Raw genomic sequence first — 23951 nt, forward strand, 5'->3', positions numbered from 1 at the left:
GGCAAGGAACGGAATTTTGAAATTCCTATGTTTGCAATGAAATGAAATGGACCACGTAAGTAAACATTGACATAACCTTGTACCCTTGTAGTATTTTTAGGAATAGGAAAGTCACAGATGTGATAACGCGAGCAATGACCTACAGCTTTTCCGCATTTCGAATTTGCGTTCGATCCTTCTCATCATCCTCCTTCAAAACATTTGCCAAAAATCTCGCGCTCCATCGTTTCCTCATTTTTCCGAGTCTTGCTTGAATAAATTTACTCAGCTGTCTGCCGTGTCCTGTAGTTATCTGTGTTATCAGTGTCACATATGGAAACAGTACTTCCAGCCAGGATTTGTGTGTTCGCGTACGATACGGACTGGCATGGCGATGAAATGCCCTGTGACTATTGTGAGAAGAAATTTCGCGTTTTTGAGTAGATTATATCTGAAAAGAACCGACGTCAGTAAGTGCTTGGAGTGTCATGCATTCTGAAACTACTTTGACACCCGTGAAGTGGAGGGGGAACTCACTTTGGAGCAGGGGACACTTATTTTGCATACCTGCTATCTCCGAAATGTTATCAGTCATTCCGTCCAGTGTCCGCGTGAGTTGAGATGGCATATCCATTCTCTGCGGTCACCAGTAGTTTTAAGTGATATCGTTACAATGCTCTCGCTAGCTTTCATCTGTCTCTCCTGTTTTTTAAATTTAGTCGGGTCAATTTCCAAACACCCGTCAGTTCTGGTAGTTTCATTTGATGCCTTCAGGTATGATTTCCTCAACAAAAGTGCCACCCCCAATCTCTATGCGTTATCACAAATCGGAGTTCGAGCGGACTACATTAGAAATATATTTCCGACGAAAACATTTCCAAATCATTTTTCGATAGGAACGGGAGTTTATGCTGAGGATCATGGTGTTCTTGCTAATCACGTTTTCTACAACAATCGGTCCCATGGATATAGCTATGACTTATTCCATTATAATGATGATGTTGTGCCAATCTGGGTAAGTGGATTTTTTATCTTTTCTTGAAATATCTATATCGCAGGGGTGCAGAAACTTCCAAGGGTTCCCCCAAAATAAATTTAGGTTCATCCATTTTAAGTTTTCGCAGAATTTTGCCCGACACAAGTAACGCGGTTGACAGTGGGTTCCCTCTAAACGGCGGGTCAAAAGTTTGGTCTCCCAAAACAGCGTGCTGAATGTTTTGTTCCCCCAAAATCAGCGTGCTTGACAGTTAGGTTCCCTCAAAGTAGTGCACTCAACAGTCAAGTTCCCCCTAAACTCTAAAAAAAAAAAAAAAATTCCAAGGTTCCCCCTATTTTTTCGTCCACACATGGGTTCCCCCATTTTTCTCGTCCTCACATGGGTCCCCATTTCACACAAACGGTCGGTCGCGTGGTTGGGAAGTTCCTGCACCCCTGCTGTATCGAATATCGGAATGCTTTTATTTCGACTGTGGCTACCACTTTCTGTCGCACACTTATTTACCTACCTTGAGTTAATTTTGGTACCTATCGTCCTGTCTAAGTACATTATTTTTATTCTTTTTTTTCCCCCCTTTCTTTTTTTTTAAGTCCAAAGTTTGCTCACTAAAAATTCTAAAATATAGGAAATGAACAGTCAATAATTGTGTGCAGTTGTACTTAATGAAGACGTGCAGAGCCCAAGTAAATCTTTGGAACCATCCAAATACCTATGTGTTTTTTCAACGAATAATAATTACCATGGCGGCAATCTTTTGTGTTATTTTTATTTTTTATGTTCTGAACAGGGGGAATCTTGCATGGTGATGAATACTACCCAAATTAGTAATCCACTAAGCTAGAAGAATTGCAAATTCTCAAAACAGAATATGTACCTAATCTTGTTCGTAAGATATCCATACACAGGCCAATGAAAAATCAGTGCTTTGAGCGTTCACTCTTCAGAATAAAGTCGATTTTTTTTATGATCGTGTAACCGAACGTTCAGTTCATGTAACCAAACTTCTATCATTAGTTCTTTCAATCTCATAAGTTCGATTACACGAACTGAAAATTTGGTTAGACGAACCGAATAGATGGGATGATATAGAACACCATGTGCTCCTTCTTTTTGTGGATATGCAATTTTACCTACTCGGAAGTCAAAATAGTTGCATCATGCGTTTTGCCCTCTAAGTAACTCTTCTACTTTGCGTTAAAATCTCTGAGTCAGCGGAAAAGTCCTTTTCCATTGCTGTTTCTTTGTCCTTGTCCTTTTCCAAGCCCTTTTTCATTGGTGTGAATATGTGAGAAGGTTTTTTCGCTTCGTAATAGTGACTAGATCTGTGGAAAGTGACCCCATCTTCCGGAAGAAAACTTACGGAACTTCGAGCCTCGTGCGAAAAACGATCGTGAGGAGCGCCTGCAAACCTGCAGGAATACTTCAAGCATCACGCAGTCTCCCCGAACTGCGGGCACGCTATTTTTAAAATCAACTTTTCCTCCTCACGCTATCAGAAAATAGATTTGTAACCCATTGTGCTGACCCGCCTTCACTATCCCATTTTTAAAAACTCCTCCTAGGGTCTTCCCATTTTTGCGCGCGACTCCGGATCGCGCCAATTCCACAGTCAAGAAGTTTTCCCCTCCGTAATAAGGGATCGATAATATTCCAAATCGTGCGAAAATTTGAAAATCTTGGAAAGCCGCCATAAAAATTCGTCATTATATTCCCGCGGAAGTAAATGGTCATGTTTCGCACCCACTATGCCGTGCAGATCTTACAGAATTCCGTTACAGAAGCGACTAAATTACCTACCTAGATCGAGTCACTCAGTGGAGAGCTTAGAAGGTAAATAGCAGTTTGGCGGAGTGTGAAAATCGTGTTTCTATAATTTTGTAAGGTTTTAAAGATTTTTTCCTGTTTCCATATTCCGCGATACCTAGTGGAATTCCCAGTTTCTTTGCAATCGCAGGAATGGGAATTAGCCCAACTACATAGGAACTGTAGATTGGTGGTGGCCCACGAGAAAACGTAACACACATGAACGGTCGTTCGATAGGCGGGCGGGCAGTGGAACTATCCAGTTACTAATCTCGTCATAACCTCAATAACATGAGATCTCAAAGGAGTTTTTACAGAAAATGATATAGCGTTGGAATTTGTATCGTAAACTCCTAAGCATGGCTACGTTTCATATCTGCACACAGCTTTTCAAACAGATAGTTCTGAATTTGATATAAGTCCCGTATTCAGCAATAGTTCCATACGAAACCATGGAAACCGACTATGCTCGTTCTAATTTAATGGGACATTTGCGCTGGTCTCAGAATCGTGTTTTTTATGCCTGATTTTCAGGGCCGGATTCGCCTACTTGCCGCCCATGGGCCGCCTATATTTTGCCGCCCCCTTCTCATTCGTTTTGAAACTCGATAAAAACCATCAAATGAACGTGCCAGCGGGGGAGGGGTGCATAAGACGCATTTACTCGTGTTGAACACATTTTTTGGGAGAGCCCTGTCAACACTACTAGCTAAAGTTCACGAAACTTTGCGCGAAAGTTAAGTTCCGTAAACCTATCTCTGTGTGGACAAGGCCTTCCATTCATAAGAAATGAACGAAAAAATTATGAAAGAACAAACATAAATGTAGTTCAATGATTTTAACTTCCGCCGCCGCGCCGCGCAGACCGCACCGTGTTGGACGCAATACGTGAAGTATTCACGCAGTCATGTAGGCGCTAAGCGTTTCACGCTGACCGCACTGTGTTAAGCGCAATGCGTGAAGTATTCATGCATTCTTGTAGGCGCTATCCGTTTCACGCTGACCGCAATGACCGCACTGTGTTTGATGCAATGCGTGAAGTATTCGTGCAGTCTTGTAGGCGCTAATATGTGTTACATGCCGATCTCCGCGCCGAGGGCTTCTCCTTTTCATCTCAAGTCCTCGTTATCATTTCTCTCCAAGTCGCGCCGTTCTAGGCCAAATTGCGTGTTTGGTTTCCCTCGTAACTCGACTCATTGAGGGTCCTGTCTCTTGTATCACTAAGAGACGACAAAATTAGAAATTACTGCACTCTCAGGAAATGAGAGATTTTGTCGCCTTTTCTCGTTTGTAATTTTGTTTTTATAAATCCGATTTTTTTTTTATACCTACACTTTAAAAAATTGCAAATTTTAGCCGCCCCTTAGATTTGCCGCCATGGGCCCATGTGGCCACCCCCTTAATCCGGCCCTGTTGATTTTTGTCGATCAGCTAAAAATATTAAGATCTGTCCAAACAGCAATTTCCTACGCTGAATATTAACCGAGATTTCGCGCTTTGAAAAATTCGGTTTATGACGTCATCCACCGCGGTGGTGACACCCTTGGTTTCTTCTACCTCCCTCTCATCCAAGTTTCACGTTGAGTAACCAATGCAAATGTGTGTCTCCCTGACTGATGAAAGTAAGGTGGAAGAAACCAAAAGTGTCACTAGCGCGATAGATGGCGTCATGAACCGAACTTTTCAAAGTGCGCCATATCTCGATTAATATTGAATGTAAAAAGTTGTGTTGGGACAGATCTTATTACTTTTAGCTACTCTACAATACTCTGTGACCAGCGCAACTGACCCATTGTTGCTCCTGATGTGAAACAAAATTCACCGTTTGCGTAGCTTAGGAGCACCCTATCCATAGTTTCTAGATCGTCGGATTGGCCATCCAAGTATTTTTAAGGGTTTCCCAAGTATAAAAAAGAACAAGAAGAAAGAATTAATGGCTTTTCTTGCAAGGTGCTGAGCCCCGATCTAGCACTTCTCGGAAAAGCTTTGAAGATTATCGACCCCTGCTCGTAATGTTCGGTTGAGCTCCCTAAAAAATTCACCGTTTGCGTAGCTTAGGAGCACCCTATCCATAGTTTCTAGATCGTCGGATTGGCCATCCAAGTATTTTTAAGGGTTTCCCAAGTATAAAAAAGAAGAAGAAGAAAGAAGTAATGGCTTTTCTTGCAAGGTGCTAAGCCCCGATCTAGCACTTCTCGGAAAAGCTTTGAAGATTATCGACCCCTGCTCGTAATGTTTGGTGTGAGCTCCCTAAAAATTCACCGTTTGCGTAGCTCAGGAGCACCCGATCCATAGTTTCTAGATCGTCGGATTGGCCGTCCATGTATTTCTAAGGGTTTCCCAAGTATAAAAAAGAACAAGAAGAAAGAATTAATGTCTTTTCTAGGCTCTAAGGTGCTGAGCCCCGATCTAGCACTTCTCGGAAAAGCTTTGAAGATTATCGACCCTAGAGTCCCTTTATACTGAGAGTCAAGACAACACCTCCTCATGGAGTCACACACGGGAATAAAGATTACAGAAACTGAACGTTTTTCGTAATCTTTGATCGGCCCATTCTCAAATTCCTTTCTCCGTTCCTTCTCTCATTCCGTTTGTTCCTTGCCTAACCCGTAATTCCCTGGTCCATTCCAGAGTATAATCTTTGCAATCGGTGAAAATGTAATCTTTATTCCCGTTTGTGACACTGTGAAGGCCTAAAATACGGGAACCAATCAGAAATGGATTCACATTGTCTTGACTCTCAGTATAAAGGGACTCTAATCGACCCCTGCTCGTAATGTTCGGTATGAGCTCCCTCCTTTTTTCCGCCATCGTTTAATCGTTTTCGAATTGGCTTTCTTTCCAGACGCTGAACGAGAAAGCAGGCCAAGGTCGTCACAGCGGCTCGATGATGTGGCCGGGAGGAGAATTCGCCTACCAAGGGGTGACACCCACCCACGCCGTGCGCTACGACCAGTCCTTCGATTGGAACAAACGTGTGGATGTAGCCATCTCGTGGTTCCTCAACGAGACCGCACCGGCCAACCTGGTCATGCTCTACTTCGAGGAGCCGGACTTCATCGGCCACCGGCACGGCGTCGACGACCCCTTGTTCAGGGATGAGATCCGCCACTGCGACCGGACGGCCAAGTACCTCCAGGATCAACTCGAGGCCCACAACCTCCACGACAAAGTCAACGTTTTTCTTCTCAGTGACCACGGCATGGTCTCCGTCGCGCAGGACCGGATAATCGATCTCAACAAGTTTGCCAATTTCTCGCGCTGTGACGTCGTCGGAACGTCTCCCGTCATGCAGATCAGTGCTCTCGCCTCGCTGGACCCTTTCACCAAAAGATGTAAGTTTTCATGGAATGTCAAAGAAACGGGAAATTCGAAAATAAAAAGTGCCAATGGGGAGAATTTACACACGAAAACTGTATCGCTTCATCTGAGAGTGCCTAATGAGCTGAATTTGCAGTATTTTTCATAGTTTTTTTCTGAAATGGGAAATTGGAGAAAAATCGATTTAAAAGTTAAAAATGCCATAGAGTACACAGAGTCGTAATGTGAATGAGAGAGCTGGCGCCATGTTCTGCTCGACGAATTCCGAGCCCGGTGTGCGCCGAGTTCGGGTCGCTTTTTCGATACATTTTCGATCCAAAATGGCGGTGTGGAATACGTGGTAATTCCTATATCCTTTGTTGTTGTTGTTGTTGTTGTTGTTGGCATCGGATGGCCGGGTACCCGTGTATCGCAAACAATCGATCATGTATCGAAAAAGTGACCCGGTGTCACACAGGAGTCTCGGAATTCGGGACATGGAAAATGCTTAAAAGTGGCGCCAGCTCTCCCACTTACATTACGACTCTATGTACTCTATGGAAAATGCGCAGCCTCCTGCATGGTTCGTTGTAAAAAAATTACTTTTTCTGAAGACCACACGCGATTTTTTTTTATGAAAGTGTCAAGGAAGGTCTCTAGATTGTAGAATTGAAAACCGCGAAATCGTTTTTATCCCTCTATCCACATCCGTACAAAAAACTGTCCACACAAGAGTATACTTGTAAGTTATTTTCATAGTTTTTGGTGATAATCGCAACTCAAAATCTATATTGCTCCGTCAGCCGCGTCATTATCGGGTACGTAACTTGGCAACTGTCGGGACGTGGGTATCGCGGTGAGAAAAAACATCCTCAAAATTTGGGCAGGTAATAACGGCATGTATTGAAGTAACAAAGAAAAAGAGGCGTCGCCACCACAATCTCACATCTCGAACCGAGAAGCCACGTTAGGAAGCCTCGCACCAGTTACTCGCCGATTCAAGCAGACTCAGCAAGTTTCAGTAGGAGCAGAAAATGCACTGAAACTTGCCAAGTCGCCCAGAAATCAGCGAGTGCAGAGCCCGAAAGAATCCACTACGGCCCTGCTTTGCACTGTTTTCCCATCACAGTGACCTGCATTTCCGAAAGCAACACCGCACAAGAGGGTGCAATTCCTTTAGGGATGGTTTGAAACTTGTAAGGACACCCATTTACACGTCAAGGACTGACATACATAAAATTTTAACTTAATTTGACCAGAGGGTGGTGTATTCTGGTGGTCACACGTTGGCCTCTGCCGCCAATGTACCCTTAAAAATGGAAAGAGTCAAGAATAAAAAAATGATTCGCATAGGATGATGTTCTCCAAGTAAAGTGGCACAGGCCCATTATCACTCACCGTAGTGAAAATTACAGGACTTACAGGAGTTATCACTAAGAGTTTTTTTTTATTTTTTAATACAGTGTCTGTAAGAGGGTGTGTGATACCGATAACTCAGAGCTAATATACAAAGTGGATTTATTAATAAAGAGTTAGGACATTAGGTATAATGAGTAGGGCAAAGACCTGACGTTTAGAGGGCTGGCCCAGGAGGTGTAAAGGCAAAGCTCAGCAGATAGTAGGGCTTGTTAGAATTTAAGCAATGATGCAGTGGATGTAAATGTTGAACATTCTTTTTATTTGATTAAACAAAGTACCGGTGGACCGAGGCGTCACATTCTAGGATACGGAATCGACAGACTGAGTGAGACGCGTCAAAGTGGCACGTCTACAGAACTGCAATCTTGCACATTTTCAATCAACTGCGTCGTTGCTCGACGGCTGAAATTAATATTCCAACAGGGCTATGCCTATAATACTAATCTAAGGTCTGAAATAAGATCTGAATTTGAAGTGAATCAAACTGAATCAATAGGCGGAGTGAATGCCTACGGGCTCCGCCGCCCTATTGTAGCTGATCGGCGATCTTCATCCACGATTCGTCTTCGCGCAGTGGGAGAGGTCCGCAGGTCTGATCGCAGCGCCAACGTCGGCGTTCGCGAACGCACGATGCGCGGCGGCTTTTTGGAGTACTTCGTTATTTCTGGTACATGTATTTTGTCACTAGAAATAGCAAAAAAAAAAAAAACCCCACCGTGAGCAGAATTGTCTCTCTGTAAGACCTTCATCTTGCATCAATTCCTTTATTGTCACAATTTAGTGATCCGTTATTTTTCTCATAAGCGCAAGACATATCTTGCCATGATGAGTAAAGGTGAATTCTATATTTTTCAATTCATCTTTTTGCTTCATATCTCGTTATTCAGGGTCAAACATAGCCTCAAAGATTTCGATTTTTTGGCGAATTGACAAAAACGCGAAAACCCTCCGCATAGCACGTTCATGAGCTTCCTGAAAAAAAAAATAAAAATAAAAAATTAACTCTAATGAAATAATGCTTACATTATTTGTCTAAATCACTTTCAAATAATAATACGAGACTTCAGTGCTTGGCGTGAATGACTACAGTTATCACGATTTTTTGAAAACAGACCTATTTTGAACTTTAACAGGGGATAACTCGAGAGCAAAGAGTCGTAGCGGCCTTTGCTTCACGTCAAAAAGTTTCATTTTTTATTACCTTTCCAACGATGTATCACAAAAGGGAGGTTATGAGCAACATTAAAAAACTGTGAAAATGAAAAGATAAAACATAAATTCACTGTCAGCCAGCAAGGCGGCATCCCTCGGGACCACTCTTCTTCAAATCTTGTCAGTTCCTCGCGCTTGAGGTGCGGGAATTCTCCGGAATTGAAACCGGATCAACCGGATCCGTCATTTTCCTCAACTACTTTCTGCTTGTACACTGAATCTCGTCTCCAAATATCAGAATCCACGTCCATCTTATGAAATATGTCTCCAGCGTACGTCTATTGATGGAATTTTCGTAGCGTTCGACACTTATTTCGAGAATTGATTTCGATATTTCGAAAAATTGATAAACGCCTTTTTCATCCCGCTCCCAATGTCCAGAGTGGTATACATCGTGGACAATTCGATGGCTGTCATCAACGGATAAAAAGAGTCGATTCCAATCATTTTAACTGTTTGGGTGAAAAATTTTCTTTTATTATCTTCTTCAGTAGGAGCGTAATCACCGTCCACTTGTATTCCATCTGCGAATCTTCTTGTGGATTCGCCTCCAACCAGTCGCTCATGTCCGACATCGTTCGCATTAGAGGGGCCAGGCCGTTGTCCGTCAATTCGCAAGCTTCCTGAATCAACAGAGATAGGGGGCAGCCCTGCAGCTCGTTTTGGGACACATGGGATACTTTCTTCGGCGGGGGTTCGGTCACGAATTCCTCCTCTAAAAATTGTTGAGTGTTCGGGGGGGGGGGGGGGGGTCGTGTCCTTTTCCGCGTGGACTTCTGCTTCGACTTCTATCACGTCCTCGTCGCTCGTTGTATTCTTGAATGATATCGTAGAGGGACCTTTCTTCCTCTTCGGAACTTTCGGTTTCGAAATGCGGGAATTCTCCGGAATTCAAAACGGATCAACCGGTTCCGCCATTTTCCTCAAAAAGTTCAGTATACTCACTTCACCTTGTACTTTCATAGTACACAATAAAACAATTCAGCCAAACTGGTCCATTGGTCCGATGTTCATAAAAGCGTAGTTTTGCGTTCCTACTAAACCATATATCTCTGTTGTGTAAGTTGGCAACACCGAAGATAGTAGTATAGAAAGAAGAAGTCACCTTCCACACTCTTCGTATCGTACCTACACATTCATGTATAGCTCCGTATCAAAGGAAGGGTAATATCGTAATTATAATAAAACGTATACTTTTATGAGATGAAAATATATTATAGTGAGCAATAGCCATGAAAAGGAGTGCTGCATAAAATGCACTGATTAAATGTCCACATCTCTGAGAGAGTCATACAACACATTCACGGAGTTTACAATTACTGGATCGTCCATCCCTATTTCTTTTAATGCTGATTTTAAGTCCTCTTTTGTGTAATCTGTAATTGCCGGAATATGCATCCTGTCACTGCCGACGACAAAAAAAGACCCCAAGGCTCTACAGAAGTTATACTCCAAGAGGCCGTACTTTTTTATCAGCTTTTTAGCTTTGTCAACTAAAGTGTTGTTTTCTTCACTTAAAATAGTGTGGCAAGTCCGAGTATGGAATTGCATCCTCTCCAGCATACCTATTAATTTAGCTTTTGTGTCAGTTTGTTTGAGCTCTGGGGCTAACACATTTTCAAATAACTCAATCCTGTATGGAATTGCTAAGTATGGTATGAACTTCTTTAATTTCTCCCCCAGGTTTGCCTGGAAGAAAAAATATAAAATACATTAAAGAAAAACAATCCCTGCGTTATTTTGCCAAATATCTTTCAAGCAATGATGTGGGACTTAAGTGCAAAACACGTGAATAACCAGAAATACGATCGTACTCTCTGGACGAGTTCTTGAGTGATGATCTACTCAGAGGCTTGGTATGAATCTACACAATAAAACTGCACCTGTATTTTCTTTAATCTTTCCCTCCCCTGAATGCACAGCGTTTAACAGAAACGAACCAAGTGATATTTTTAACAGAATTAAGTTTATTGCTCATTTGGATAGAGCTAGTTATAATTATTTACAAAATAAGTGGTACCTCACCAAAACAAAATATGGTAACTCAACATTTCCAGTAAAAGTTGAATTGTATAATAAGTCTTTTCTACGTTTGCATTCTCAATGGAATCAAATGAGAACTTGCTTGCTTTTTTATGAAGCAGCTAATCCACGTAATTAGGTTAAGATTTTAGTTACGAGTTTTGAAAAACATCATAAATTCGATACAAACTCAAAAAAGGAATATACACTGATCGCCAGCAACGTCACGTATCTCATTACGCTTTCACGTAGCATCGCGCGGAAACGTTAAGGTAACGTATTTTTCGTAACGTACCAGTAACAACGCTCGATTTTACGTTGTTCTAACGTCTATTTAGCGTTTCTGGATTACGTTATATCGATAACGTTACGTTTAACCCATCGCAAACCACGTTCTCTAGGAACGATGTAGATTATTACGTTACGTTCATACGCAAACGTACTAAACTAAAATTATTAAGATTCGTCTTTTGAACACGTAACTTGTAATACATTTTGAGATGCCATATTTTAGGAAAAATTCCCATGCAGTGGACACAAAAGATGAATAAATAATGACATAAAAAATGGTTGAATGAAACTACGAAAATGGAATAAAATATCGGTAAACTAGTTAGGTATTTCTGGCCTAGAAGAGACATCTCGTAAAACTTTATTAGTAATGGTCATTTGCAGAAGGAATCACGAGGTGTTTGTCTGTTCAACCGTTTTTGAACATTTAAAGAGTGATTATGAACTCTTGATTTTGCCTTAAATTCAATTCTTTCAAAAACTGCAATCGGTTAAAATATATGACCATGCTTGCTTACTTTATCCTTGTGTAGGTTTTTTACATTGCCAATCAATGTTTTTATTTCCTCGTTTTTTTCCGTGACTTCTTTCTGCGCAGTTTTAAGTTGTTCGGCATGATGCCATTCCAGTGATTGGAATAAGTTTCTGATAACTTTTTGTCGGGTGTTTGGTCCCCTAGTTGAGAATGCATCTTCAAGTTGTCTTGAAAAGCTGTCTTGATCTTGGATCGATTCCTAAAGAAGAATTGATGATTTTTCCTTAAGAAAGATTGAAAGATTGAGGAAACTTGGCAGTCCTCGAGACCACTCTTCTTCAAATCTTGTCAGCTCCACATGCGTAAAGAGCAGGAATTCTCCGGAACCCGAAACGGATCATCTGGTTCCGTCATTTCCCTCAACTTTTTTATGCTTGTACACTGCATCTCATCTCCAAAAAGAAGAATCCACGACCATCTTATGAAATGTGTCTCCAGCGTACGTCTATTGATGGGGATTTTCGTAGCGTTAGACACTTATTTCGAGAATTGGTGCTCATGTTTTGGCATCCCTTGAGACCACTCTTCTTCAAATCTTGTCAGTACGACTCGCGGGATGCGGGTGGACGTTCGAGGGCTGAATGCCACGGGGGATGCTCTGGATGCGTGAGTTTTTCACCCGGACTCGGGTGCGGCAGCGGCTGCGGAAGGGCCCATGCTGGAGCTCCTTGCGGACGAGATGGGCATTGGGCCCAATCGGTGGAACACCGTTGTGGCGGCCTTGAGGGAAAGTTGAGGTTTGCCCATTTGTGGGTGTTGCCGACTGGGTCCTTTGGAGGTGACCTTTGTAGGACGCGTTGCTCGTCTCGTCGAGGGGATTGTGCTGGTCTGCAGCTTGGCTGCTGCTTGAAGGAGCGCTGCTCCGGATTCTGAGGTCGGTGTGACTGGCGTCGCCGACAGGATGAGCGGCTCATCGTCCGGGGAGTTGGATGATAAACGTGGCATGCTGGAAAGAAAAGGAGAAAAAAAAATGGTAGTAGAGCAATGAGTGAAAAAAACGGCGAGCGTTGTTTTAGTATTGGGTATTTAGAATGTATCGGTGGGGAAAAAAGGTAGAAAGCTTGATGCTTGGCCTGGTCAACACCCCGTTCGCCGTTTGTACTGTGGCGGCTCTAACTGTGTCGTCTTTACCACCTTTTATCTCCATTTTTGTTGTTTTTAAAGTAAGATTTCTCAGGCCAGACGGCCCAAAAAAATCTGAAAAAAAAACTTAGTATACTCACTTCCCCTTGTCCTTTCATAGTATACAATTAAAAAATTAAGCCAAACTGGCCCATTGGTCTGATGTTCATAAAAGCGTAGTTTTGAGTTCTTGTTAAACCATACATCTTTGTTGTGTAAGTTGGCAACACCGAAGATAGTGGTATAAAAAGAAGAAGTCACCTTCCACACTCTTCGTATCGTACCTACACATTCATGTATAGCTCCGTATCAAAGGAAGGGTAATATCGTAATTATAATAAAACGTATACTTTTATGAGATGAAAATATATTATAGTGAGCAATAGCCATGAAAAGGAGTGCTGCATAAAATGCACTGATTAAAAGTCCACATCTCTGAGAGAGTCATACAACACATTCACGGAGTTTACAATTACTGGATCGTCCATCCCTATTTCTTTTAATGCTGATTTTTAAGTCCTCTTTTGTGTAATCTGTAATTGCCGGAATATGCATCCTGTCACTGCCGACGACAAAAAAAGACCCCAAGGCTCTACAGAAGTTATACTCCAAGAGGCCGTACTTTTTTATCAGCTTTTTAGCTTTGTCAACTAAAGTGTTGTTTTCTTCACTTAAAACAGTGTGGCAAGTCCGAGTATGGAATTGCATCCTCTCCGGCATACCTATTAATTTAGTTTTCGTGTCAGTTTGTTTGAGCTCTGGGGCTAACACATTTTCAAATAACTCAATCCTGTATGGAATTGCTAAGTATGGTATGAACTTCTTTAAATTCTCCCCCAGGTTTGCCTGGAAGAAAAAATATAAAATATTTTTCGTATCAAAAGAAAGGCAATATAGTAATTACATTAAAACATTATTAGATGAAAATATATTACAGTGAGCAATAGCCATGAAAAAGAGTGCTGCATAAAATGTATTGATTAAATGCCCACATCTCTGAGAGAGTCATACAACACATACACGGAGTTTACAATCCTGTATGGAATTGCTAAAAATGGTATGAACTTCTTTAATTTCTCCCCCAGGTTTGCCTGGAAGAGAAAATATAAAATTCATTAAAAAGAAACAATCCCTGCGTTATTTTGCCGAATAGCTTTCAAGCAATGACGTGGGACTTAAGTGCAAAACACGTGAATAACCAGAAATACGATCGTACTCTCTGGACGAGTTCTTGAGTGATGATCTACTCAGAGACTTGGTATGAATCTACACAATAAAACTGTACCTGTATTTTCTTCATCTTTCTCTCCCGTGAATGCACAGCGTTTAACAGAAACGAACCAAGTGATATTTTTAACAGAATTAAGTTTATTGCTCATTTGGATAGAGCTAGTTATAATTATTTACAAAATTTCTTTTAATGCTGATTTTAGGTCCTCTTTTGTGTAATCTGTATTTGCCGGAATATGCATCCTGTCACTGCCGATGACAAAAAAAGACCCCAAGGCTCTACAGAAGTTATACTCCAAGAGGCCGTACTTTTTTATCAGCTTTTTAGCTTTGTCAACTAAAGTGTTGTTTTCTTCACTTAAAACAGTGTGGCAAGCCCGAGTATGGAATTGCATCTTCTCCGGCATACCTATTAATTTAGCTTTTGTGTCAGTTTGTTTGAGCTCTGGGGCTAACACATTTTCAAATAACTCAATCCTGTATGGAATTGCTAAGTATGGTATGAACTTCGTTGACAACAAAAGTTGAATTGTATAATAAGTCTTTTCTACGTTTGCATTCTCAATGGAATCTAATGAGAACTTGCCTGCTTTTTTATAAAGCAGCTAATTCACGTAATCAGGTTAAGATTTTAGTTACAAGTTTTGAAAAACATCATAAATTCGATACAAACTCAAAAAAGGAAAATACACTGATCGCCAGCAACGTCACGTATCTCATTAAACTTTCACGTAGCATCGCGCGGCAACGTTAAGGTAACGTATTTTTCGTAACGTACCAGTAACAACGCTCGATTTTACGTTGCTCTAACGTCTATTTAGCTTTTCTGGATTACGTTACATCGATAACGTTACGTTTAACCCATCGCAAACCACGTTCTCTAGGAACGATGTAGATTGTTACGTTACGTTCACGCAAACGTAGTAAACTAAAATTATTAAGATTCGTCTTTTGAACACGTAACTTGTAATAAGTTTTGAGTTATCATATTTTAGGAAAAATTCCCGTGCAGTGGACACAAAACTGAATAAATAATTTCTTAAAAAATGTTTGAATAAAAATACGGAAATGGAATACTATATCATTAAACTAGCTAGGTATTTCTGGCCTGGAAGAGACATCTCGTAAAACTTTATTAGTAATGGTCATTTGCAGAAAGAATCACGAGGTGTTTGTCTGTTCAACCGTTTTTGAACATTTAAAGAGTGATTATGAACTCTTGATTTTGCCTTAAATTCAATTCTTTCAAAAACTGCAATCGGTTAAAATGTATGACCATGATTGCTTACTTTATCCTTTTGTAGGTTCGTTACATTGCCACTCAATGTTTTTATTTCCTCGTTTTTTTCCGTGACTTGTTTCTGCGCAGTTTTTAGTTGTTTCGGCATGATGCCACTCCAGTGAGCGAAATAAGTTTCTGATAACTTTTTGTCGGGTGTTTGGTCCCCTAGTTGAGAATGCATCTTCAAGTTGTCTTGAAAAGCTGTCTTGATCTTGGATCGATTCCTAAAGAAGAATTGATGATTTTTCCTTAAGAAAGATTGAAAGATTGAGGAAGCTTGGCAGTCCTCGAGACCACTCTTCTTCAAATCTTGTCAGCTCCACGTGCGTAAAGAGTAGGAATTCTCCGGAATTCGAAACGGATCATCTGGCTCCGTCATTTTCTGCATCTTTTTTCCTAGGAAGGTCCTGCATCTAGGAAGGTTAGGAATATCTTCAGTAGATCTTTCCGAAAAGGATCCGCAAGACTGGAGTAGAATTCCGGATCGCACATCATACACCTCATCTCTTCGATCACTCGGGGAAGCGGTGCTAGCCCTTGGTCCGCGAAGGGTATTAATTCCTGAAGCAATTTCGCTATCGGATGATTGTCTATCTTTCTCGACCTCTGTTCCGTTTTCTTCTTCTCCGCAAAAGCTCGTTTTTCTTCCTCCAATTCTAACTCCTCGTCTTGGAGTGCCTGAGTCGCTGCAAACATCTCCTCCCGCGGAGGACTCGCTGCTTCCGCGCACTCTTTTTCGGTTTCGGTCACGTTTCCGCGATCTTCCGCGCACTCGGAGTGATGGTCCATGTCCGCCACTTCCTCCTCCTCCTCCTCGGAGGCCGAAATCTCCACAATTTTCGGTTGAATTGTCACTTTCCGCGATTCTTTTTTCATCGTCGCACCTTTTTTCGTTGTCATTCTCTCCGTCATCTGACGAACTTTCTTCGCTGGCGTAGTGCAAAAAAATGTTTTCAAGTCCTCCGATTTCCTTTTTTTCACGTTTTGTTGCTCCCCCGACGGGCCCGCCACCGAACACTCTTTTGCGTAATCGTTGGATGTGCAGTGCCCCTGTCCTCCACACTTGAGGCAGTTGTTCGACAAATCAACTGTTGCTTCGCAGTTTCTGGCATAGTGCCCTTCCTTGTGACATCTGTAGCATACCTGCCTCTCTATATTTCGTGCTATTTTGCACATTGTCAAGCATTGTCAAGTTTCGCTCTGTTTATCATTTCTCTAGCTTGATCGTCGTCCTTGATTGTGCAGAACGCGAGCCTTGTGCCATATCGGCTCGGTCTCGTCACGTTCGCCGATATTGGTTTTGCCCCTGCAACGAGCAGCGCGGACGTCACCTCATCCGCCCCTGTTATCTCCTCGACTTCAGAAATTATTATTTTGATGGTGGGCTCTCTCCGGACCACCGTAGGCGCCGTACTTGCCTCATTGCTGTTTCCTGCCGTGTCGGAAGCTATCTCGGCTCCCAGCGCCGTTTCTATGTTTCTAGCCGCGTCGTTGTTATTTACTTCAATTATTAAATCTCCGGTCTGGGCTTTTCTAACTCTCACAACCGCCTCCACATCCGTTGGTTCCATACTCGCTATCTTCCCATGGACTTCCCTCAAGACCTCTGTGTATGCCCTTTTGCCTACTCTCACCAGTACGCATGGGTTGCGCGGTACCACTTTCCTGTTATTTGCCTTTTTTTGAGTGTCCTCTGGCCTGCTGCCCCTCCTGCTGTGCCCCTGTTCTGTGCGTTCGCGGAGCTACTGGGGGTCCTCGGGGTTTTCGGCCCGGGTGTGCCGCGTTCCTTGCGGGGTAATCCTCTTCGCTTCCTGTTTACTAACTCGTACGGTGTAGGCTCTCTGTTCGGTGTGGATTCGCTGTTCCTTCTAGGTGATGGTCCCCGCTTGGCCATTTGCACCATGTGCACCGCGCCGCCGCTTGCTGTTGCATATGAAACACGCTGTTGCGTTCCTACTGCAGCTACGTTCGTTATCTTTTCGATTGTCTCCTTTCTTTATACGCTCTAAGGCCTTTCGGAGTTCCTCCTCTGTCCTTAAGAGTTTTTCTTCACATTCGAACATCTTAAATTCCGCTGTACCGATTTTAATTGCTTGATCTTCCACCTCTCCTTCTAATTCGACGATTCGGATTATCGCGTCGTCGTATCTGTCGTTTTTGTCATCCTCCCTCTTTCTTTTGTAGGGGGATTCCGTCCTGACGTTGTTACGATCTTCTCTTCTCAAGGGACTTCTCCCTGCTCCGTTGTTTAACCCGTTGCCGCTGGCACTCTCCTTTTCTCGGTTTGGGTTGGGTTTTTCCCCGGTCTTCTCCTTGTTTTTTCCTCCGTTGCCATTGTTGATCCCCTGTTTTTGATTAGGATTTGTATTCTCGCCATTGTTTTCTTGCCTCTTTCCATCTCCCGTGGGTGAGCGTGCTAGCCCCATTACCACGTATCTCCGATTTTTAGACGTTGCAAAGCACCTCCTTTACAGCTTTCGGCACTCGGCCGCAATTTTTTTCTAAGTCCCAACGCGCACTTGGGAGTGTCGCGGTGAACGCTCACTGTGAACCCGGCTGCGCCGCGTGGTCGCCGCGAACGCCACTGTGAACCCGGCTGCGCCGCGGTGTTGACGTCCTCCGCCGCACGTGAAACTAGCGCACACTCCCGCTAGCCAATGGGAGCGGCCCGCATTGGTAGGCGCGCGTTTCACACCGCTTTTTTAGGCCACGCGCGTATAGGTTATGTCCCGCACGTGTTCACACTAACCGAATCTTTATCCCTTCGGATCTCGCGATCCCACGGGTCGATTTTCGAATTTTTTACGTCGTTCGATGCCCTAAGGCCTACTCAGCACTCTGACACTAAAATCACCGTCATGCGTGAAGAAGAAACCACTATTTCGCAATGAAAAGGAGGAGCACGATGTGCTCACCTCCACGCACTACACTGAACTCCAACCTAACCTAACCTAACCTAACAAGGGAGCAAGTGGCCTTGAATTGAGCATGGCTCCCGTTTTGGCGGTAAGAGTTCGGAATTCTTCCATGGTGAGCGATTGATTCAGGATTACTTTGGTGATATGTTTTTTCATCGACTTGACGGCGGATTCCTAGAGGCAGCCGAAGTGCGAACACCAAGTGGGTTCCATAGTTCACAAAAACTTTGACTTGGCTTTCTCTCGCGCTTTTCCCTGGCTTTCGAATAAGCAGGCTTTCAATTCAGTGGCTTTCACTTGTTCGATTTTTCGACTGCGGGATGCTATAAAAAGGTGAACAAACCAACACATATACAACAGATTTGTCACATGCGCCGAACTGCCGTTCAGGCCGTGCAGTTTTGGGCAGCGCTCTAAGGGAGAAAAGGAAGGAAAACCTCATCTTTGAATCGAGAAGAGAATTCAGATTTGAAAGTCTCATAAGAGAGAGAGAGAGGCATGCTTGTGTTTTAATAATTTAAAGAAAGAGAGGGACTCCTGGCTTAAATATTTTTCTACAATATGCGGGATGATTTCTGGTCTCCAAGAGTTCACTAAGATTGCGGTTTCATTAGATGTCAAAAAATCAGTCACATCCTCCGATCCCGAAAATTTAATGGAGTGAACGAGAGGGATTCGGAAAATTTTCTCAAGATTTGTGGTGCCAGATTCTCCACCCTTATCTTGATTGGATGTCATTTTGGGAACGAAATCTGGAGGTGATCTATAGTAAATTTTCACTGCAAGGGGGGAGGGACTTCGGTTTGGGACACTAACGGACCGTCTTTTTTGAGTTTTCTTAGGTCTACCTCTTCCTCGTTTTTTGGGTGTTATGTCGATACTTTAGAAGTCGAAGGGCTAAATTACACAACGGTCAAATCGGGGGAGGAATGTGAAATATTATCCTAGTGATCTGACATGAGACATGGATTGAGCTGACGTTAGCCCGACGGGTGGGGCGGGCCAGTAGGGATACGACCTGGGTTGAAGTTCCGTAATTAGGCGGAAGGGCGGGCCGTGGTGGTTTCCGTGGCGACGTTGAAGAGGAGCGGTGGTAACGCCCCATTTTTTTCGAAAAAATTTTGAAAGTTAAAAATTTTAAGGAGACCAAAACGAAAGTCACAACTAACGCGTTGCTGGTATATTTCATTTTTACACATATATTTTATCTTCTTGAATCTTCCGCGGACATATTCTTGTGTAGGTAAGGATGATATAAGTTAAGTTTCGTCCCGTAGGGACAGGATAAATAAAAACAATTGAAGTACACGAAAACTTCTTATTCAGATAAATCAAAATTACAAGCGATGACCGAAGATTGGTTACAAAGCAGGGGAACAAGAGTGAACGGTCTGGTCAGGACTGTGAGAGGTTTTATAGCGCCGAATTGCTGCGGCTGCAAAGCAAAGGTCAGTGCGAGAGATGCACTAGATGGAAAGGTTGCCGACGGGTAACGCGGCAGGCGAGCGCGTGGCTTGCAAGTCAGCAGACGTCAGCGGACGGCGGGTCAAAGAGCGGAGCGGTGACGCTGACATTTAGATCAGTCCGCGTGCCAGTCCTCGTGCCTCGGATGAATAGCTGAGCCGAGATAACTTAACTCCTCCCGACGTAGATGGGTAACAGCGGAGAGAACGACGAAGTTGACCATTAGGGACCAGCGGGTGATGAGGAGGCAGCACCAGCAGTAGGCAAGAGAGGGGGTGAGAAAGTGCCAGCTTGCAGTGAAAAGACAGGTTCCACAGGCAGAAACGCAGATTGGATTCGACGTCTTGTAGTAATATGGAAATAGGCAACAAGGAATGCACTGATAACAAATAAAAGACAGAATAAGTAAAATACATAAAAATGGGAAGAAAATGTAGCGGGAGGTTGAGTTGGAACTACATCCAATGGAAGGGCGTTTATTAATTCAGGAGTTAAATCCATTTGCAAATGGGAGAGGGTTATATTGAACGGCAATTTTCTTGGTGATGTAAAGTCAGATAACTTAAAGTCAGAGATTATTGGTATGCCGGAAGTAGACAATGAGGGGATAAGGTAAGATTTCGAAGAACAATTTTACAATCATTGCTGTGATAGAGAAAAATGCCATTTAGAGTTTTTTGTGTTTTGTATTGAGGGCATTGAAAAATAATTGTTTCATTTTTCGGGAAGCAGAATAGGAATTGTTTCGTTTCAGGAATGTTTTCCACGTGGTTGGAAGGTAGATGCATCGAGACCAGCGGGCAGGATGTCGTTGGGGCGTTGTTGATAGCAGTTACACTGCAAGATTCCGGTAGGGCTGGTTTGGCATCTGCGCATTGGTAGAATGGATCCAGTTTTTTGCACGGTGTTGTGACGGAGAAGAAATTGGAGGAGTCTTCTTGTCGTAGGATGTTCCTGTACTCGGGCAAAACAGAGACATATTCTGACCGTACAAATGAGGGGAGAGATGAAATGTGATACAATCGGAAAGAAGCTTCAAAATTTACAGGGACAGAAATAAAATAAATTAGTTTGAGTGGGGTACGTTGAGCACAAGACACCTTTAAGAATTGATCTAGACCAGATAATGTTAGATTCATAAGAGAAGATGGAATAGCCTCACGATAGTATTTTCTTATTAATTTAATTTCATTTCGGAGGTCTAAAAGTGAAATAACAGAAGGGTGTAATTTATTTATGCTGCAAAAGGTTAGAGAGGTTTCAATCTCGGACAAAAAATTCAAGAGGCTCAATAAGGAAGAAATAATATAATCAAGGGTACTTTGGACATTCAAATCAAAAAGAACATCTTGGGTAGAATTGTTGAAGGAAGAGAGTTGGTCGATTCTGTTTTTTAATAATTCTTCGTTTTCAGAAATTTTCTCCAAATTCATTTTATTTTTTGAAATAATTGCTGTACTCAAACTGTAGCCATTTTTGATTTGGTTTTCGATGGAGGACTCGGCGGATTCATGTTTTTTATAATATTGTCGTATCGTTGTCGATCGACATCGTCAAGGTTGCCTGTAAGCCAGTTTATTCCTCTGCCTAGGAAATTAGCTATTCCACGGGTTTTTCGGGTGGTCTGAGTTTGGGGTGCACTAATATTGAGGGAGGCTAATTTAATTGAAGATCTGGTAAGCAAATCTTTGGCTAAGATAAATGGGGCAGAAAATTTTGAGTTGTTCGTTAAAGGATTTTTCCGTAAGTGATTAAATGAATTGGACAAGGAATTAAAGTTTTTCTTCAAGGGAGCTGTTTCATAGAAATGAGTGAAGGTGTGCTAACTCTCCTGTAATCTGGCCGGACCTAGGTCAATGGGGAGCAGACCGGCATTTTTTGAAATATCGGTCAGTCCGTCGACTGCTTCTGTTGGTTGGAAGAATCTGCAACAATAGGTGAAGAGTTTTGATTTATTTTAGGTCGTTTGATTTCGTTAACATGGATTTTCTGTTTGTTTTTGGTACGGGGATTAATAACAGAAAGTGTACCAGTGAGTTCATTTACTCTTTCAACAGTTGCTTTTTGAACACGAGGGGAGGTTTTCTGATTGGCTATCCTCTTTACAAGTTTTCTGAATACGTCCTTTTTTACTGTAGGAAGATCATCTCGCCCTGGGTTTCTCTTATTTCTCACTTGATTTTTACCTTTTTCGATGTTATCCCTTACATTCTGAAAGAGGATCTTGGAAAGTTCAGAATGTCTATTGACGTAATCTTGATTGACGTTACATTGTGTTGTAACATCAATAGGGGGATTTTCAATATGTCCGTTTATAATTTGGAAAGGGGTGTGTTTAGTAGTGGAATGGTAGGAGTTATTATAAGCAATTACAGCTAACATCATTAATTTTGTGATTTTTTCTTTACTCATTTCTGGTTGAAGTTTGAAGATTTTGAGATGTTCAGCGATAGTGGAATGGAATCGTTCTGAAATACCGTTAGATTGTGGATGGTTATGGGAAATTTTTTATTGCTTCAATTTTGTTTGGGTTAGGTTTGACTCCTTTGGGCGTTATCACGTGTCCAAGGTAATCAACTTCCTTTTTTTAGAAATTCTGATTTGTCTAACTGCCTTTTCAGGTTAAATTGCCTTAACCTTTCGAACACTTTAGTGAGATGAACTTTATGTTCTTCTAGGGAACTACTGAAAACAATTATATCGTCAAGGTACACAAGACAAAAGTGGTTTTGGATACCTCGCAATACATTGTCCATGGCTCTTTGAAATGTAGTGGGTGCATTTTTTAATCCAAAAGGCATTCGAACAAATTCATAATGTCCATTTTCCGTACTGAATGCAGTTTTAGGGATGGATTCGGGACTTACTTCTAATTGGTGGAATCCAGAGGCTAAGTCAAGGGTAGTAAAATATTGGCAACGTCCAAGGCGGTCTAACAAATCAGAAATATTGGGGAGGGAGTAGCTGTCATCAATGGTTTTTTCATTCAATTTCCTATAGTCAATTACAATTCTCCATTTTCTTTTTCCACTGGCGTCCATTTTTTTTGGGACGACCCAAATGGGGGCAGACCAAGGGGAGTGGGAAGGACGAATAATACCCGTTTCAAGCATCTTTGAAATTTGCTTATGAACTTCTTCTTTGTGGATATGAGGGTAACGATAGGTTTTAGTGTGGACGGGTTCTTCATCTGTTGTTTTAATTTTATGTTTAATATCATTAGCGAAAGTTAGAGGTTCACCTTCGATATAAAAAATGTCTTGATAAGCTAGGGTTACGTCTTGGATCACGGAGGTTTCTTCGGGATTCAAATGGGAAGTTCGTAAAAGTTTGAAATTAAAACCTTTCTTTTGAGAAAAATGTAGATTTGTATTACGAAAATTTTCAAGTTTATTTAATTTATTTTTTCGAGATATTTTCTTTTGCACAATATAATCTCCAAGGGGTTCGACAGGGACAGAATTCTTTTGTTGTAATTCGAAATTAGTATCTGAGTTATTAACTATGGAACACACGGGAAAACCATTTTGGGCGGTAGTCAAGCAACTGGGGATTTCTAATTTGGGAGATAACTGTATTTTAGGGATGAGAATAGCTTAATTGTCTTTAGCATTTACTGGTACATTGATTAGGGTTTCAGAATAGGCACATGCAGAAATTTTATTCATTCCGGGTTTAGTTTGATGAAAAAGGAAGGGAATTGAGACATTGGGAGTTTCTAGTTGATTTTTCTTGAAATTGACTGTAATATTAAGTTTTTTCAGTGTGTCCACACCAAGTAACCCATTAAAAAAGTTATGAAATTTATAAAGATGGAATTTAAAATATCCTTTATGTTGAAATTTAGAGGGGATAGGTGTGTAGACACAATTTTCGATTTTTTCTAATCCATGAGGGGTTGATACAAGCATGGGGTTTCTGCGAATTAATTTGGAAAAGTATTGTTTTGCAATTTTTGGGTCCAGGAAGGAATTAGTTGCACCAGAATCAATTAATAATTTTGCATAACCAAATTCAGGGATAGTGATGTAAGGGAGAGTTCCATCATCAGTCTGTTCTAGGTTGGTGGTGGAATCTGTGGGGAGGCAGTTATTTGAAAAAATTGTGATTCGGGAGCTTCTATTACTTCTTCTTCGTCTTCTATGGTGATAATTTCAGTTTCAGGTTCTTCAGGGATTTCATTTGGCTCTTCAGGATATCCCTCGTCATCAGGATAGGCGTTGGAAACATGCAATTGCTGGTAGCGATGGGTATTATGGGAGATGCCACTCATAGGGATAGGTTTGTTGGTAGGGACGTTATTGCTACCTGTTGGCTTTGGAGGGTTTCTATTTGGTTGGTAGACCGTTAGAATTAAAAGGTTTCTGATAAGGTTGA

At 42.0% G+C, this 23951-nt stretch overlaps 1 protein-coding gene across 3 annotated transcripts in view; it reads left to right on the forward strand.

The window, feature by feature from the left end:
- The first annotated feature begins 86 nt into the window (after positions 1 to 86).
- The window catches only part of LOC109036242 (bis(5'-adenosyl)-triphosphatase enpp4), a 57729-nt gene continuing 33864 nt past the window's right edge, over positions 87 to 23951 (forward strand). For all 3 annotated transcript variants that reach the window (XM_072298595.1, XM_072298597.1, XM_072298596.1), the window contains exons 1-2: positions 87 to 994; positions 5625 to 6114. In XM_072298595.1, coding sequence (XP_072154696.1) covers positions 653 to 994; positions 5625 to 6114 — 832 coding nt within the window. In that variant the 5' untranslated portion in view covers positions 87 to 652. The remainder of the gene's footprint in view (positions 995 to 5624; positions 6115 to 23951) is intronic.

The sequence above is a fragment of the Bemisia tabaci genome, chromosome 3 (assembly GCF_918797505.1).
Source record: "Bemisia tabaci chromosome 3, PGI_BMITA_v3".
In the NCBI taxonomy this organism is placed as follows: domain Eukaryota; kingdom Metazoa; phylum Arthropoda; class Insecta; order Hemiptera; family Aleyrodidae; genus Bemisia; species Bemisia tabaci.